Source organism: Sus scrofa, chromosome 13 (assembly GCF_000003025.6).
Source record: "Sus scrofa isolate TJ Tabasco breed Duroc chromosome 13, Sscrofa11.1, whole genome shotgun sequence".
Classification (NCBI taxonomy): domain Eukaryota; kingdom Metazoa; phylum Chordata; class Mammalia; order Artiodactyla; family Suidae; genus Sus; species Sus scrofa.
The window spans coordinates 33809036-33827349 of record NC_010455.5 but is presented as its reverse complement, the minus strand read 5'-3'; the positions used below and the strand labels follow the sequence as shown (position 1 = coordinate 33827349).

The window sequence follows — 18314 nt, the reverse complement described above, 5'->3', positions numbered from 1 at the left end:
AGAAAAACGGTAGCCTAAAAGAAGCAGTGGAGGTGAGGGGGTGGGGGAAATCTCATTATTAACTAAGATTATTATTGTACACCTGGAGAACAACTGAAATTTTTGGAGTGAAACCAGGAATTAAATTCATTAATCCAGATTAATGTTAATAAGAAGCACATGAAGTTCTGGTGTTCCCACTGTGGCTCGGCGGAAACGAATCTGACTAGTATCCAAGAGGCCTTGATCAGTGGGTTAAGGATCTGGCATTGCTGTGAGCTATGGTGTAGGTTGAAGATGCAGCTCGGATCTGGTGTGCTGTGGCTGTGGCATAGGTCTGCAGCTGTAGCTCCGATTCGACCCCTAGCCTGAGAACTTCCATATGACATGGGTATGGCCTTAAAAAAAACAAAACAAAAACAAAAAAAAAAGGAAAAAAAGAAACACATGGAATTCTTGTTTAACAAACATATTAAATTCTAAGAATTTCCCTCACCCCCAACCTTTAGTGTTTATTTAGGCCCAGGTTTCCATTTTTCTCCCATGTCTCCTTGCTGCAAGGGGATAAGAAAAAAACCTTGGGGAAATGATGTTAGAATTTTTGCCATTTTTAGAGACAGACAGACCAACCCTTGGAAACATCCCTTGGTCTAGACACTCTAGCACCTACAGTTGCCAAGAACATGAAAGAAAGAATCTACTGTAGACTTAAAGAGTGAATGACACTAAGAAAAACAAATATATCAATGAACAAGCAAGATACAAGAAAATCTTTCTGCAAACATGAAAACATAAGACGCTGTGACATGCTGCAGCCAGGCCATACTTTCACATTCATTGGAACATACATTTAAAAGTAACTGAAAACAACCTTTTTTTTTGTAAAGGCTAGATTATTCTACAAGTTCTCTTCATCTAAATGTTTTCTTTGAAGCAAAAATTAAGACCTGATGCTGAGCTAAAAGAAAATAATAAGCCAATTTAAAAAAAAAAAAAAAAAAACGAAAAGAAACATTGGGAGTTCCCACCATGACTCAGCAGAAACAAATCTGACTAGGAACCATGAGGTTGTGGGTTTGATCCCTGGCCTCACTCAATGGGTTAAGGATCGGCGTTGTAGTGAGCTGTGGTGTAGGTCACAGACGAGGCTCAGATCTGGCGTTGCTGTGGCTGTGGTGTAGGCTGGTGGCTACACCTCCGATTAGACCTCTAGCCTGGGAATCTCCATATGCCACAAGTGCAGCCCTAAAAAGAAAAAAAAAAAAAAAAAAAAAAAATTGCATAGAGAAAGCCAATTTCCAGAGATACAAAGTTTTGTTTTGTTTTGCCGCACTAGAGGCATATGAAAGTTCCTGGGCCAGGGATTGAATCTGAGCCACAGCTGTGACCTACACCACAGACCCTTAATCCATTGCACTAGGCCAGGATTTCAACCCACATCTCAGCAGCAGCCTAAGCCATTGCAGAGACTATGCCAGATCCTTAACGTACTGTGCCACAGTGGAATCTCCCAGAGACGCCATGTTTTGAACCTCTGCCTCGAATAATAACAGACCCCAAAGGGGCTGATATCCAACTTTCCCCACCATTCCAAAAGAATACAGAAAAGAAAAGCAGGGGAATGAAACACCAATCCAAAATGTTTCACAGCGGAGTTGCCATTGTGGCTCAGCAGTAATGAACCCGAGTGGTATCCATGAGAACATGTGTTGGATCCTTGGCCTCACTCAGTGGGTTAAGGATCCAGCACTGCCATGAGCTGTGGCATAGGTCTCAGATGTGGCTCAGATCTGACACTGCTGTGTCTGTGGCTCAGGTCAGCAGCTGCAGCTCTAATTTGACCCAAAGCCCGGGAATTTCCATATGTGGCCCTTAAAAAAAAAAAAAAAGACAAAATGTTTGACAACATGCCAGGGATCCCCTAACATGGTATAAACAAAAAGCACTATTTTCTTCCTAATTTTTTGAAAACAAAGTCATGGTCCCCAAAGCCAAAGCCTCCATGTCTTATCATAGACAATTCTCTGACTCGTATCTCACAAGTCAATCAGTATCAAAAGGGAAACAATAACCCAACTTAATGCAGCAAAGCTAAAAACATCTTAAACTCCCCATCCACTCCCTATTCTGTTTTTTCCACCTTTGCAAAGGTTTCATCACCTTCCCAGGCTTTACCAATTATACCTTCAACCTACCCCACATATCCAATAAGTCATCAAGTCCTATAAATTCTACTGCAACAAATCTATTTATTCCTCCTGTTCAGATCAACTGACTCAGTTCAAATCTTAATTAACCCTTCCCATTATGCTCTACCACAGACCTAACTGGTCTCCCCTAGCTACAGGCCATCTCTGCTGTACACTGCTAGAATAACATTCCTAAAATACAAGGCCTAATGAATGCTAAGTAAAAACCTCCATCAATTTCATGCTGCCTATAAAACAAATTCTGAACTCCTTTATGATCTGACCACAGGCTACTAGTCTAGCACACTCTGGTCACTCTCCCAATGTGTTCACTTCTACATCAAGCAAGACAGCGCATCATTCTCTAGCATATGCCATACTTCCATTCTACTTTGCCTTTATTCATGCAATTAGTTCTACCTGTCCTCTCATCCCTGCTCAATATCACCAAACAACTTCTTCCCTCAAAGAACAAATTAAGAAGGAAAGCAAACAGGAGTTCCCATCGGGCGCAGCAGAAACGAATTCGACTGGGAACCATGAGGTTGAGGGTTTGATCCCTGGCCTCGCTCAGTGGGTTAAGGATCCGGCATTGCTGTGAGCTGTGGTGTAGGTCACAGAAGTGGCTCAGATCTGGCATTGCTGTGGCTCTGGCACAGGCCGGGGGCAACAGCTCTGATTAGACCCCCAGCCTGGGAACCTCCATATGCCATGGGTGCGGCCCTCAAAAGACAAAAAAGAAAGCAAACAGATCACAAGCAAGGGAACAATATGAATCTATGGTCTCAGAAGCAGCATGGGTTTGAAAAAGGAGAACCACCTTGGAAACCAAAGGCCAAGCTTTGCCACTTTCTTATTAAATTACATTGAGTAAGGCACTTTCCTTTCTGAGCCTTAGTTTTCTCATCTGTAAAAGGCATCTGCCCTACCTAACACATAGGATTACTAACATAATCAAGTAAGGCAAAGCATTTCAAAATGCTCATGATGGGGGAGTTCTCTTGTGGCACAGCGGGTTAAGGATCCAGTATTGTCACTGCAGTGGTTTGGGTTGCTACTATGGTGCAAACTTGATGCCTGGCCTGGGAACTTCCACATGCCGCAGGTGTGGCCACAAAAAAACATGCTTGTGAGGGGACAGAGATAAAGAAGTACTTAAAGGAAAATGTATGGCTTTAAATGCTATAGGGAAAAAAGGCTAAAATAGGCTAAGCATATTCTTAAGAAGTTTGAAAGTAATACAAAAGAGATCAAAAAGTAGAATATTATAAAGTAGAAATTACAAAGAAAACAAACATGGCAGTCCCCTTGTGGCATAGCAGGTTAAGGATCTGGCACTGTCACAGCAGCAGCTCAGGTCACTGCTGTGGTGTGGGTTTGATCCCTGGCCCAGGAACTTCCATATGCCAGGGGCGTGGCCCAAAAAAGAGTTCCCACTGTGACAAAGTGGGTTAAGAACCTGACCGCAGCAGCATGGGTCACTGCAGAGGTACAAGTTCGATACCTGGCCCAGCACAGGGTTAAAGGATCTGGTGTTGAGGCAGCTGTGGCTCAGATTCAATTCCTGGCCCAGGAACTTCTGTATTTTTATGTGTGGCCATAAAAAAAATTTTTTTAAAGAAAACAAACACAAAATAGGGAATCACCAAGGCCAAAAGACATTTATTTGAAAAGTTTTAATAAGATTGTTCAGATGGGAGTTCCTGCTCTGGCTCAGTGGTAAACAAATCTGACTAGGAACCATGAGGTTTCGGGTTCGATCCCTGGCCTCGCTCAGTAGGTTAAGTATCTGGCATTGCCTTGAGCTGTGGTGTAGGTTGCAGATGCAGCTCGGATCTGGCATTGCTGTGGCTCTGGTGTAGGTGGGTAGCTACGGCTCCGACTGGACCCCTAGCCTGGGTACCTCCATATGCCGCAGATGCGGCCCTAAAAAGCAAAAAAAAAAAAAAAAAAGATTGTTCAGATGTTTGTGTAAACTATAAGGAAGCACTATACAAGTGAAGTAATGTTATCCAATAGAGATAAAACTTCAAATAGAAAGTTTCCTTTTTGAAAAGGTATGTCAACCTCAGCACTACTAACATTTTGGGCCAGATAAATGTGTATAGGAGGAAGTTGTCCTATGCAAAGTAAGATGTTTGGCAGGATCGTTGGTTTCTACCCACAGGATGCCAGAAGCAATTGTCCCCACTCCACTTCCCAGGAGTCATGACAACCAAAAACGTCTTCAGACGTTGTAAATTATCCGCTGGGAGGCAAAATCATCCCAGGTTGAGAACCACTATTCTAAGAAAACAAAAGGGGCACATCACACTGTATCAGCTAAGACTAGACTATTCATAGCTATTCCTAATTTTAGAATAGCTGGCTCCTCTACCATCACAACTGTGAGAAAACCAGCAGGCCAAGGCAGCAAAGGCAAGACTGAAGACATAGGCAGGACTTGGACGTTTGAGCAAAACTGCAGAGAGTGTTCAAGATGAGAGGACCAAGAAAGCTGTAAGAACTGAATCAGTGGCAGAGTTGCCATAAGTAACAGAAGTATCACCTTTATTTCAGGGGGGCAAAGGTGGGGAGGTAGTGTAGAATCTAACACTAGAGTGAAATATAATAATGGTACTTAAATCAAATTCCAAGAGGTTGGACACCCTAAGAGAGCAAGAGAAGGAGGCAGTACCTATGGGAAACTTTTTTTTAGCACTCTGAAATTCACAAGCAATAAAAATAAATCATTTCAAATTTTTAAAAAGTTATTTCATCAAGGACTGTATAAATATCTTTTTAAAAAACTCCAATTGTGGAGTTCCCGTGTGGTGCAGTGGTTAACGAATCTGACTGACTAGGAACCATGAGGTTGCGGGTTTGATCCCTGGCCTTGTTCAACGGGTTAAGGATCCGACATTGCTGTGAGCTGTGGTGTAGGTTGCAGACACAGCTCAGATCCCAAGTTGCTATGGCTCTGGCGTAGGCCGGTGGCTACAGCTCCAATTAGACCCCTGGCCTGGGAACCTCCATATGCCGCGGGAAGCGGCCCTAGAAAAGGCAAAAAGACAAAAAAAAAAAAACAAAAAAAAAAACCTCCAATTGTATATAGCTATACTATTCTGAGACAAATCACAATTAAATTCTTGCCACTTCTAAAAATCTGACAAGGAGGAGTTCTATTGTGGCTCAGTTCTAATGAACCTGACTAGTATCCATGAGGATGCAGGCTGGATCCCTGGCCTTGCTCAGTGGGTGAAGGATCTAGTGTTGCTGTGAGCTGTGGTGTAGGTTGCAGACGCAGCTTGGATCCTGTGTTGCTGTGGCTATGGCATAGGCCAGCAACTCTGATTCGACCCCTAGCCTGGGAATGTCCATATGCTGCATATGTGGCCCTAAAAAGTAAATAAATAAACAAATAAAAAATAAAAATGTAACAAGGAGCAAAGGATTATAAGAAGCCAAGAGGGAAGACAGTGTGCATATCTCCATCATACTCACCAGCAGCATCTAAAACTCAATCTAAACTTGATGAGAGTTCTAGGGGAGTCTGAAAACCTAGGGACTCTAATGCCATCTTAAGAACCATGAGAGGCAAACAAGACAGTCTGACGATATACCCTTACATCATTATTTCCACTCATTCTACTTTATCGACAGGAACTACAGACCTAGCTGTGGGGAGACTCCAAGTGAACAGGGTAGCAGTGGATAACTTTTATAATAATGTCAGAGGGGAAAAAGTGTCAGTGGTGAACTAGAAATGCAGTAGAGACTTCTAGACAGTATAAATGACAGAAAATTTATTATTGAACCATATGGCGGCTGTTACGATGAATAAGAACTGAAGATAGTAACATCAGCAAGAAAGAAGACAGATGTTCATTCTCTTACAATCTGGAGAATGGTAGGAGCACGTCTTCCTAGGTTACCAGCAGATCCAAGCAAGTATGATCTAATACAATGTTCAGGTATAAAATTTTTATAAAAAGACAAAAATTAGAGTTCCCTGGTAGATTAGCAGTTTAAGAATTTGGCTTCGTCACCCCTATTGGCTCAGGTTCAATCAAACTTCTGTCTGCCATTGGTACAGCCAAACAACAACAACAAAAGACAAAAATTTTATTCCTAAGTCAACAGAAAGCTTACAAACAACTAAATCCTATCCTGTGAAAGGCTAGAGTTAAGTGAGAAGCTCTGTGGCTGGCCAGATGACATAACACTGGACAAAAGATGAAAAAAAAAAGTCCAATGACACGTCAACAAGTAGGAGCAAAGTAAGAGTGAGCCAAGCAAACCAAATAGGAGTCCAGAAGAGGTCTAACAGCTATAGAAGGGCAGTTCTCTTCCAGTAGGAGCAATTTATAGTCACTGGAACTGGCTGGAAGGCAGAGCAGCACTGCAGAAGAGGCAATAAGATTTCTGGAGTTGTGAACCTATCTAAGAATCTCTACCTAGATAATTTCCTCATGTCCACTGAAGCAGAATTATGAATGTAATTTAGGAAACTCACAGACCACTCACAGTTACCCCCACACCTACCTCTGGCCACCTGATGGGTCCATAACCACACATAAAGACTCACCACAGGGGCTCTGCCACTAACTGCCTCCACAACTTAAACAAGTATATGCTCCATTCTCAAATCTGTGGACCTAAGTCTGCACACTCTGTGGACCTAACTAAGTCTGCACATCATCAAAGACGAGCTGAATGCTAAAGGTCCTTTCAGCACTCAAGAGAGGCTTATGTAGAGGAACAGCAATCCACTTCCTGGAGAAGAGTATATGAGTTCACTGTTGCTATGTTCCCAGTATTTGCCTTCTCACAATGGATCACGTAAGAAATCCAACGGCAAACACCAAGCCCTCTCACCAAAAATTCCATTAGAAGAAAGATAAGGCAACCTCTGTCACTCACTGGAGTTACTCACCATCCAGCAGGTCTTCCTCATCATCCCTGCCATGCTCCTCCACTGCCACCTCCTCCTCCTCCTCCTCCTCCTCTTCCGCATCCTCCAGCTCCACGTCTGGGTCCAGGTCTGGATCGCTCCCTGAGGCGGATTCGTCTGACATGGCTCCCAGAAGTCCTCAGTGGACATTACCGTCTCATGGTCCACTGCAGAGGTCCTAGGAAGAGGACAAAAGACATTAGAATCATTCAAAGATTCACTTAGGAGCATGAAGTTTTCAAAGAGAAAAAAAATATCAAGGATGAATTTTCTGAAGCTTTTCTAAGCAGGTCAGCTAACCAAACCCAAATTCAATCTTTTCCACAAGTGTGCTGGTCCTAGACATATTTTGGTGACTCTGCCCAGCTCAAGTTTCTCTTAGCTACTTGTATGGTCACTTTAAGAAATTTTCTTGACCAAACATACTATGCACCTCAGAATTACCATTTGTTCATTCCTTCATGAATGTTTCCTGAGTACCAACTAACACTCCCCCTCTCTACATAAATCCTGCCCTTAGAGGCTTGCTGTTGGGTCAATAAACCAAAGAAGGCAAATTACTTTGCCTAGTAGGTCATATGACTATTATACAAATACAATAATATTTATATTTCTATAATTTTATATATATATATGTATATATATATATATATATATATATATATAAAATCACAGGCTTTGGGGGCACAGTAGAAAGCAGAAAAAAGCATGCTAGAGGGTGCTAGGAGACTGGTGTGTGCCACAAGGAGCTACTCTTTTCTATGGGGGCAGGGGGAGCAGAGACCAAAAGCAAGAGGGAGCCACACAGACATCATTTGGAAGGACTGTGTCCATGCAGAGTAAGTAGCAAAGGTGGCCCTGGAGTGGAAGTAATTGGGAGTGCTCAGGGAAAAAGGAGTGGACCCTGACTTGGAGCACTACAAGGAAAATGGTCTATTCTCCAATCAACTAAATAAAGGGCTTCTAGGCAACTGACTGCTCATCACACTGTCATACCTCCCAAGCATGTAGGAAGAAGTCTCAGGCCTCAGGTTCCTTGTGGCTCAGAATCTGCCCTGCCCTTTGCCAACATCTCTGCTCTCAGGCTCTGCCCTACCTCTTGGCCCACTTTCAGCTCCATTTCTTCCAAGGAGCCTTTGTCAACTGCCCTAGACTTCTGGGATCCTATTCCCTCTTCTGAATGCCAGTAGCCATGCTGACCAAGCTGATCTTCACTGAAGGCTTCCTATGACCGACTAGGCAAAGTGGTTTGCCTACTTTGGTTTCTCACCTCCTGACCCAACAGAGGGCCCTAGGCAGGGATTTAGCTGGGAATTGTTTCTTTGTATCCTGGAGCTAGAAGCATGTCCTATTCAAATCATTAATTCAATCACATTTACTCCCTCTCTTGCTAACCTGCTCTATTATGTCTACTCTGTGTCAGGCACTACACACATCTGTCTCTCTTCCTCTCCATTTTACTATCAGCAAGGTCATTTCTTCTTGAGAGGAAAGAAAAAATAAGATAAAGCTAGATGGACTGCTCTATAATAAAGCAAATATAACAAAATATTAACATTTAGATTCACCAATTCTTTCAATTTTTTGGTATATTTCATATTTTTTTTTACAATAAAATGTAGAGGAAGGGGGCAAAGATAAATAATCTTTAGACAAGTTGCTGTCAATAACCACATCAAGAATCAGGTCATGGAATGGATAAGAAATGAGATCCTGCTGTGTAGCATTGGGAACTATATCTAGTCACTTATGATGGAGTATGATAATGTGAGAAAAAAGAATGTATGTATGTATGTGTGGCTGGATCACCTTTCTGTACAGTAGAAAATTGACAGAACACTGTAAACCAGCTATAATGGGAAAAAAATCATTAAAAAAAAAAAAAAAGAAGAAGAACCAGGTCATCCTAAAATTCCTCCCATTTCTCCCCCCTCCCCAAAAAAACAGGGAAACCCAAGTCTCTAATTATTCAACACAAATACTATTCCAGAATTGAAATCTCTTATTAAGGTCTAAACACAATTTGAAACAGAACTTCTATGTTCTCTCAAACAGAAACAGAAACAAAACAAAGCACTCTGGATCCTTTAGAGTTTTGGAAAACTAGAATTTAAGACTGCTTGGTTAAAAACCCACAGCGATTATGAATGTGTCCTGATGGGTCATATACTCAGCCTCTCAAGGCAACTAAATCAAAGAACAACTGTGAAATGATTTAGTAACAAAATTTAAATCTGTGCATTAATAATACACTTCCAAAAGCATTTACAAAGGTCATTAAGGTACAGGGAAGAAAAGTGATCCTCAAATACACATTCATATACCTAAAGCTGAGCAACCATTCACTGACAAAGAAGATTGCAAATCTCTGAGGGAATCCTATTGATGGGGATCAAGTAGGATAGTTAAGCAGGGAGTTGTCAAAGTCCTAATAGGGGATCATAGATAGAGAGGGAAACCTAGGAAATTTTGGGAGACCACTATAAGTTAATAATCCCTCAAGAAAGCCATCAGAATGAAGCAGCCTTGCTTAACTATAAAACCATAAATAAAAGCATGAGATATGCCTCAAGTCATTAAGTGATAGATAAAACAAGGCCTGCAATCAAGTTCAGCAAGATAATGATCCTTAGGACTACGGACTGGAATTTAAAGGAAAGATAACATTCCAAAGTAGGAGACCCTCATTATACAGAAACCTGAGGGGATTCAACATATTTTGGCATATGCTATCATCCTTCTGCTGATCTGAATAAGCATCATGACAATTCTAGTTTGACCTCAAAGGGTCAAATACTCTCTTACTGGATGTGAAGGAGGAGCTAATGATATGAGTCTGAACGTCTACTCCATACAAAGGAAGAGGAAGAAGGAATCCACTTTTCCTTGAATTTATAAAAATGTAGCCAACCTACTCCCCAGGGCAGAGTTTCTTTGCCTGCCAGCTGTATCTCTCACGAGCATCCTAACTTAATAAATCTATTTCTTGCCTATCACTGTGTCTCTCGCTGGATTCCTTCTGCACTGAGACACAAAGAACCTGAACCTCAGTAAGTCCAGACACCAGGTGAATGATTCTAATTAAAAACCATGGGAGTTCCCATTGTGGCACAGCAGAAATGGATCTGACTAGGAACCATGAGGTTGTGGGTTTGATCCCTGGCCTCACTTGGTGGGTTAAGGATCTGGTGTTGCCATGAGCTGTGGTGTAGGTCTCTGACACAGCTCAGAGCCTGTGTTGCTGTGGCTGTGGTGTAAGCTGGCAGCTGTAATTCTGATTCAATCCCTAGCCTGGGAACCTCCATATGCTGCGGGTATGACCCTGAAAAGCAAAAAAAAAAAACAAAACAAAACAAAACAAAACACCACAGGTTCAAGTTCCAATCTGGCTTTTGGCTGGGTTGAGTCAGAGGTGTTTTTGGTTTCATTATGCTTTTAGTTCATTAGGTTTTAGAAAGAAAGTAGTAACACAATTAAATATTAGCAGGTTTAGAAGTGAAATTTATTTCTAAACATTAGTATAATGATCATTAATCAGCAACTACTCTGTATTTGGAAGTCAGTGTTCACAATCAGCAAAATCCCAGTTTATCCTAGACTGCTTGAAACAACTATTTTATTTACAGTGTGCCTGGCAGACTATGAAGTGGCTTTTTTTTTCTTTCTTTTTCTTTTTTTTTTTTTTGGTCTTTTTAGAGCTGTACCTGCGGTATACGGAAGTTCCCAGGCTAGGGGTCGAATCAAAGCTGTAGCTGCTGGCCTACACCACAGACACAGCAACACCAGATCCGAGCCACGTCTACACCACAGCTCACGGCAACACTGGATCCTTAACCCACTGAGTGAGGCCATTGGACTAGAACCCAAGTCCTCATGGATACTAGTCGAGTTCGTAACTGCTGAGCCAAATGGGAACTCTCTGAAGTGGCTTTTAGGAACAATTTTTAATTAGCAAGTACCTTTACATAAATGAATGCCAATCATTTTAGAGAAGAAATTGTGTGGTGGTGGAAAAATGGCAATCACTTAGATGTAAACAATTAACAACAAAAGTCCTCCTGTCAATTCCCAGTTAACAGACATCTTCAAAACAAACTCAGACAGGCAGAAGCAAATATCACTTATACATTTAAGAATCATACATATTATTAGAATATGAAAGACAGTGGTCCAGGGAGCTCCCATTGTGGTGCAGCAGAAACAAATTTGACTAGTATCCATGAGAACATGGGTTCAATTCCTGGCCTCGATCAGTGGGTAGGGGATCCAGCACTGCCATGAGCTGTCATGTAGGCTGCAGGCACGGCTAAGATCCTGCATTGCTATGGCTCTGGTGTAGCCCAGCGGATACAGCTCTGATTCGACACCTTGCCTGAGAACTTCCATATGCTGTGAGTGCGGCCCTAAAAAAAAAAAAAGATAAAAAACAAATAAAAACAGAGTACACTTTAAAATAGTACATAGACCAGATGCCCATAATAGAGAAGAAACTGGAAAGTGGTTGATTTCTTAAGTCCCATCAAATATTGTTTTTCTCTTTCCCTCTCTTCTAGGAGCCACTAAATTTCTTTACAGAGATAACAAAATGAAATTTTTTCTCAGCTCTTTAGATCCATATTAACTACATAAAGGGCAGGTTTTGCTGCTACTGATCACCTTCGAAAAAGCCACAAGTGGAAAAATGGCAGGGGAAAAGCTGATCTTGAGGGGCAGCAGCACAGTCAATTATACTTGGTCTTTGAGGGGCTCCACCCCACCCCCATAGACACTTCCATATGGGCACAGCCTCCCAGAAGGGAAGGCAACCCTGCTTCAAGAAATCAGCTCTCAGTAGAACTGTTAGACGGACATGAGAAAAACATGGATAAGGAAAAAAAATGCACCTCCTCATTTGTTCTTCATCCCATGTGAAACACTGCTTCAACCTCCAGTTAAGACAAGCCCTGCCTCTAAGACACAGAGAAACGAGGAGAGTGACTATGGATGTGCTGCACCTTAAGAGGGAACTCTATTTCTACAAAGCAAATTCTGGGAATCAAATTCTATTTTAATGAAACTGGAGAACTAGCTATTTAAAGGAATTCCAAAGAGAACCACTCTGAAAGGCAAATATTCAATCCGTAAGTAAGATGTTAATGTCTATAGTTTAATATATTGGTTTTGCTAAAAAGAGGTTGTAATTATGAAGAAACACACAGCCAATCCCAGCTGATCTCCTCATGGAAATCTTGAGAGTAAAGGAAAAGATTCTTCTGCCCTGCTGAATTCAAAGACAATGACACCTGTCTGTAGTGTGTTGTCTGGCCAAGAATCAACAGAACTAATCATGCTGGACATACCCTGGTGGGGATATACAGGGGGAAATAAACACACAGAGACACATACAAACATACACACATACAAAGCCTTTGTTCACAAAGCAGACCATGTGTGGAGAGTTCACCCTGAAATCAAAAAAAAGCAAGCACATACTGCTCACCAATGCAGGGCATGCGGTACAATTTCAGAGATGCCCTTGTGCACCTTAGCAGCATCCTGATCCCATCTTTGAAATAAAATAATTCATCCCAAATTGCCATGTTCTCATTAATTTTGGCGACCTTGAATAATATTAAATTTACTCAAATGATCTCAAAGAAATTCAACAGTTAGTGGCATGCACACCTTTTGTCCATTAAGAATATAAGAGGGAGTTCCCATTGCAGTACAGCAGAAACGAATTTGACTAGTATCCATGAGGATGCAGGTTTGATACCTGGCCTTGATCAGGGGGTCAAAGATCTGGCATTGCTGTGAGCTGTGGTGTAGGTCACAGATGTGGCTGGGATCCTGAGTTTCTGTGGCTGTGGTGTAGGCCAGCAGCTGCAGCTCCTATTCGACCCCTAGCCTGGGAACTTCCATATGCCAAGGGTGTGGCCCTAAAAAGAAAAAAAAAGAATATTAAAAAACCACTGAAGTTCTTTTGTGAAGCAGCAGATTAAGGATACAGCATTGTCATTGCAGTGGCTAGGGTTGCTGCTGTGCCATGGGTTTGATTCCTAGCTGGAGAACTTCCACATGCCGTTGGTGTGGCCAAAAAAAAAAAAAAAAAGTTTTATAAATAAAACTGTGCATTTATGCTAATTTACAAGGGGAGGAAAGTTTTAAGAGCAAGAAAACATTCAGCCCAAAACTAAGCAACACCTCTTCAAAGAACCATTAGTCAAATAATTTACATAATTCAAAGAGGAAAAAAAAGTTCAGTTCATACGTACTACTCACTGGGTACCCACAAGATTCTCAAGTCTGCTGTGAGAGATTGACTGTGGATCTCTAAAGTAATTTCATTTTCCCAATGCAAGATAAAGACCTGACTGTGTACTTCAAACTTCCATGTAGCCCAAATGCCTTTTGATTGTCTTTCAGTTACTTAATACATTTAATACACATGAAGCAGCCACATAGCTAAACTGACAGAGCTCAAAATATTTTATCTGGAAATCTAATGAGAATTTTGGGAATTAGGAACTTAAGAAAAGGAAGGAAGGGTGAACCAACACATTCAAGACTCCAAGGAGCAGGGCTACAAGAGATAACTCTCCCAAAAGGCAATGCAGTGAGGCCAGGCCCAGAAACCCAGTACTGCAGAGGCATTGGAGCCACATTTAAAGAAATCAGTCAAGAAACCTAAATTCTAGTCACAGCTCTATGGGAAGCTAGCTACATCGCCTTCAGCATATCAGGTCTCCCTCAGCTTCCTCCGGATTTCATCTTCACGATCCCTTCCAAATTCTTTTTTTTTTTCTTATTACTTTTTTGCTTTTAGAAGCTGAATCTACAGCATGGAAGTTCCCAGGCTAGGGGTCAAATTGGAGCTGCAGCTATGCCACAGCCACAGTAACTCAGGATCCAAGCCACATCTGTGACCTATATCACAGCTGACAGCAATGCTGGATCCTTAACCCACTAAACAAGGCCAGCGATCGAACACTCATCCTCATGGTTACTAGTTGGATTCATTTCCACTGTGCCACAATGGGAACTCCCCTCTTCCAGATTCTAGACAGCAGTTCTTAAAAGGTGATCAGGAATACCTGGGGGTTCTCAAGACCCTTTTCTTTATCCTTTTTCAGCTGCACCACGGCATATGAGAGTTCCAGGCCAGAGATCAAATCTGAGCTGATAAAATCTGAGCTGCAGCAGCAACCCAGCTCCCAATGCAGAGAAAATGCCTGATCCTTAACCCACTGCACCATAGCAGGGACTCAAGACCCTTTTGAGGGAGCAAAAAGTCAAAATCACGCATGGGTTAAGAGCCATTCAAAGTGCAAGATAGACCAATGGATTTTAATGTAAGAGAAACAAAAAGTTCCTGGATATTCTATCAAAATCTATGTAACAATTAACCTTGAAGAAACTATCACTAGAGTTTTGGTATAGTACCAAAGAATACCCACACTTATCTGAAAAGGATGTTAAAACACTCCTCCCTTTTCTAATTACATTCTTCATGTACTTCAACAATATGTCAATAACAAAACAATGTCACAAGAGACTAAATGCAGAACCAGATCTGAGAATCCAGCTGTCTCTACTTAACTCATTTTCAAATTTTCAAATGTATAAAGCAATTCTACTCTTCTAATTTTTTTGTTTTGGAAAATATATTTATTTTTCATTTAAAAAGTTATTTATGTTAACATAATTATTTTATTATTTTTAATGAATTAATATCTTTATTTCTCAGTTTTAATTTCTAATGCAGCAAATATTGACCAATACATCCCATACACACAAAGCTCTTTGGAGTCTTCAATAATTTTTAATAGTATAAAAGGATCCTAAGACCAAAAAGTTTGAGAATTGCTATCCTAAGATAATAAGACTCTAAGATCTGCGGCCCTTCCCCCCAGATTTTCAGATATCACAAAGAAAGAAAACTTGGCATTTTAAAAATGTAGCAAGCAGAGGACCGCATTACATGGACATCATAAAACATTTGAACAGTTCCATACTACATTCAAATTTTAAAAACTACAAATTTAAGCTGATACATAAATGATATACACACAGGTTATTTTATAAATGTAAATAACCATCAAGGGCAAACTTTCTCAATGACTGAAGTTAAAACTACATTTGTAAAGTCAAATTTTCACTTTTACCACTGAATTTCTGCTATCCACATCGCCTTTAAAATGGCCAAGGGCTGAAGTTCCTTCTGTACCCCACCTCCCTCACCCTCAAAAAATTCCTCTGGCTTAGGCCCTCCATCCAAGAGGTCACTGAGTAGTAGTACATCCCTGCAGAGTCAGTCCCAGGAGTTTTGAATAAGTAGGAGTAAAGCTCTAGAAGGCCACTGCTGAGGGGAGCAAATGAAAGATTCATTTCATTCTCATGGAGTCAGCTGAAAAAAAAAAAGGAGGGAGTGAGGGAGTAAAGGAGAGGATGGGAGGGAAAGGGGGAGAGACAGGGAGGAGAGAGAGAGAGAACAAACAATTGAGCTAGGAAGACTTGAGCTTAAGCAGGGATGACAGCTTTGGCTATAGAAGCCTGTGTGACATAGCCACTGCTCCCCAGAGAAATCTGGGCTCTGAAAAAAATCGCCCCCCACCACTCGCCCCACACCTCACATATGTTAAAACAAATCTATGTAATCTGAAGATGGTTAAAAAAAAAAAAAGCATCCTTGAATCTCTAAATACAGAAGATAAGGCAAGAATAAAAGCAAATCTGGCTAAAAAAAATGTTACCATTCAACTGTGAACCCTGTATCTCTTTCCACACAGCTCTAAATTCTTAAAATGGGGATTACAGAGATAAGGGCCCACTTTACATGGATGGACCACTTTCCCTAAGCTTCCTAGAGGATAAGCCAGCTCTAAGTCCAGATCAGCCTAAAGGCAGGTCAGGCTTATCACTAGATGGTGAGACTGAAGAGGCTTGGAAAGAAGCCAAATCGGGCTCAGCTTCCCATCCCTCTAACGCCCCACCATGATCATCTTCATTCCTCTTACCAATCTCTTCCTCAAATCCTCTAAGCTCCTCCCTCCACTAGGAGTTCTATCTACCATGAAGCCATGGAGTTCAGTCTGGGTGCCTGCAAACCCAGAAGGGATGGTTTATCCTTCATAGCCCTGGAAATATTCAGCATGAACTTTTGTAAAGACTTTTCTGTATCTAGTTAACCTACCCACCAGACACAATCCTGAAAAGCTCTATGTAAGTAGCATTTCAACAAATCAAAGCTTTTAAAAATAAAACTATAGCGGGGTCCCCTTACATAAATCCTTCTATAATACAAATAGCCACGGATATTCTGAGATGATGCTGATCACTTTAGATTTTCAATAATCATTTCTTCTAAAATAGCTATCTATACCTACATAGTATACAGGTTATATACTATGATTTTTCCTGAATTGTTATTTACTATAAATAAAAGTTCTAATGGATACTATTTTACAATATATACTCATATATACTTGTACTTCTATGGTTACTCAAGTTCTTCTTTTGGCTTTGTCAGTCACTCAGGCACTCTGTGCCCCTTAGCTCCTTAACAACATAGGTAAACTCTTCTGGCTCTGCTTCTCACAATTCTAAAATGAATGGTAATGCTAGTTGGGGTAGAGCCCTTATGGTACCTATGGTACAATACAAAAATATATTTGGTCTTTGCCCCTGGTCTCTGGCACAGAGCTCCCCAAACCCTTGGAATTGTTTAAGTAATAGGACTGTCTTTTTGTTATTCAAATCAAGCCCCTTGTGACCAGACCTGAATTTATGTTAATGAAGTGAATTAGGGTGGAGTCCCCAGAAAGCCTCAAAATGGGACTGGTCACCAGTAAGACCAAATGACTAAAAGCTTGCAACTTTCAGGCCTACCCACCAAGCTCCAAGATACAGGCAGGAAGCTGGAGACTAAACTCTATAAGTAAAAAGTCCTGAACCTTGAATTTCAGAGGGCTTTGGGGTCAATGAACACATCAAGGTGCAGGGAGGGTGGCACCTGGAAAGGGCTTTGAAGCTCCACAACAACCCCCCACCCCATACTTTGCCCTATGCATCTCTTCCATTTGGCTGTTCTTGAGTTGTATCCTTTAAAATATACCAGTAAAGTAGATCTTGCTGTGGAGCAGTGGGTAAAGAATCCAACTGCAGTGGCTTGGGTCACTGTGGAGGCACAAGTTACATCCCCAGCCCAATGAAATGAGTTAAGGATCCAGCATTGCTACAGCTATGGCATAGGCTGAGGCTGCAGCTTGGATTTAATCCCTGGCCCAGGAACTTCCATCCAACAGGTGTGGCCAAAAATAAATAAATACAATAAATAAAATAAGCCAATAAATATAAGTATGTTCCTGAGTTCTTTAAGTCATTCTTACAAATATTTGAGCCTCAAGAGAGGCTCATGTGAATCTCTGATTTATAGTCAGTTAGTCAGAAGTATAGGTAGTCAAGGTTTCAAGATGGGCATCTGAAGGAGGGACAGTCTTGTGACACTCAGTCCTTTTTTTTTTTTTTTTTTGTTAGGGCTGTACTTGTGGCATATGGAAGTTGCCAGGCTAGGGGTCAAGTCAGAGCCGCAGCTGCCAGCCTATGCCACAGCCATAACAACACCATATCCGAGATGCATCTGAGACCTATGCAACAGCTGGAGGCAACACAGGATCCTCAACCTACTGAGCGAGGCCAGGGATCGAACCTGCATCCTCATGTATACTAGTTGAATTCTTAACCCCCTGAGCCACAACGGGAACTCCGGGACTGTGGCCTTAACCTGTAGAGTCTGCACTAACTCTGCGTAATCAGTATCAGAAATGAGTTGCTGGATACCCAGTTAATATCTAGAGAATCAGGTAATTGGTTATTGAAGCTGGAGAACATCCCAGTGCCCACAAGGATTTAAATGACAAATCGGAGTTCCCATCGTGGTGCAGTGGTTAACGAATCAGACTAGGAACCATGAGGTTGCAGGTTCAATCCCTGGCGTTGTTCAATGGGTTAAGGATCTGGCGTTGCCGTAAGCTGTGGTGTAGGTTGCAGACGCGGCTCAGATCCCAAGTTGCTGTGGCTCTGGAGTAGGCCGGTGGCTGCAGCTCCAATTAGACCCCTAGCCCGGGAAACTCCATATGCCATGGGAGTGGCCCTAGAAAAGGCAAAAAGACAAAAAAAAAGAAAAAAAAAAGAATTAAAAAAAATGATAAATCACAGGAAAAACTTACATCTGC

General features: G+C 41.5%; 1 protein-coding gene across 3 annotated transcripts in view; it reads right to left on the bottom strand.

Moving 5' to 3' along the window:
• RAD54L2 (RAD54-like 2 (S. cerevisiae)) overlaps positions 1-18314 on the bottom strand; it is a 118785-nt gene that overhangs the window by 63218 nt on the left and 37253 nt on the right. For 2 of the 3 annotated variants that reach the window (XM_021068851.1, XM_021068850.1), the window contains one exon: positions 7084-7279. In XM_021068851.1, coding sequence (XP_020924510.1) covers positions 7084-7225 — 142 coding nt within the window. In that variant the 5' untranslated portion in view covers positions 7226-7279. Of the gene's footprint in view, positions 1-7083; positions 7280-15321; positions 17657-18314 lie in introns of those variants that run through there. The other variant, XM_021068853.1, reaches the window with a different exon arrangement.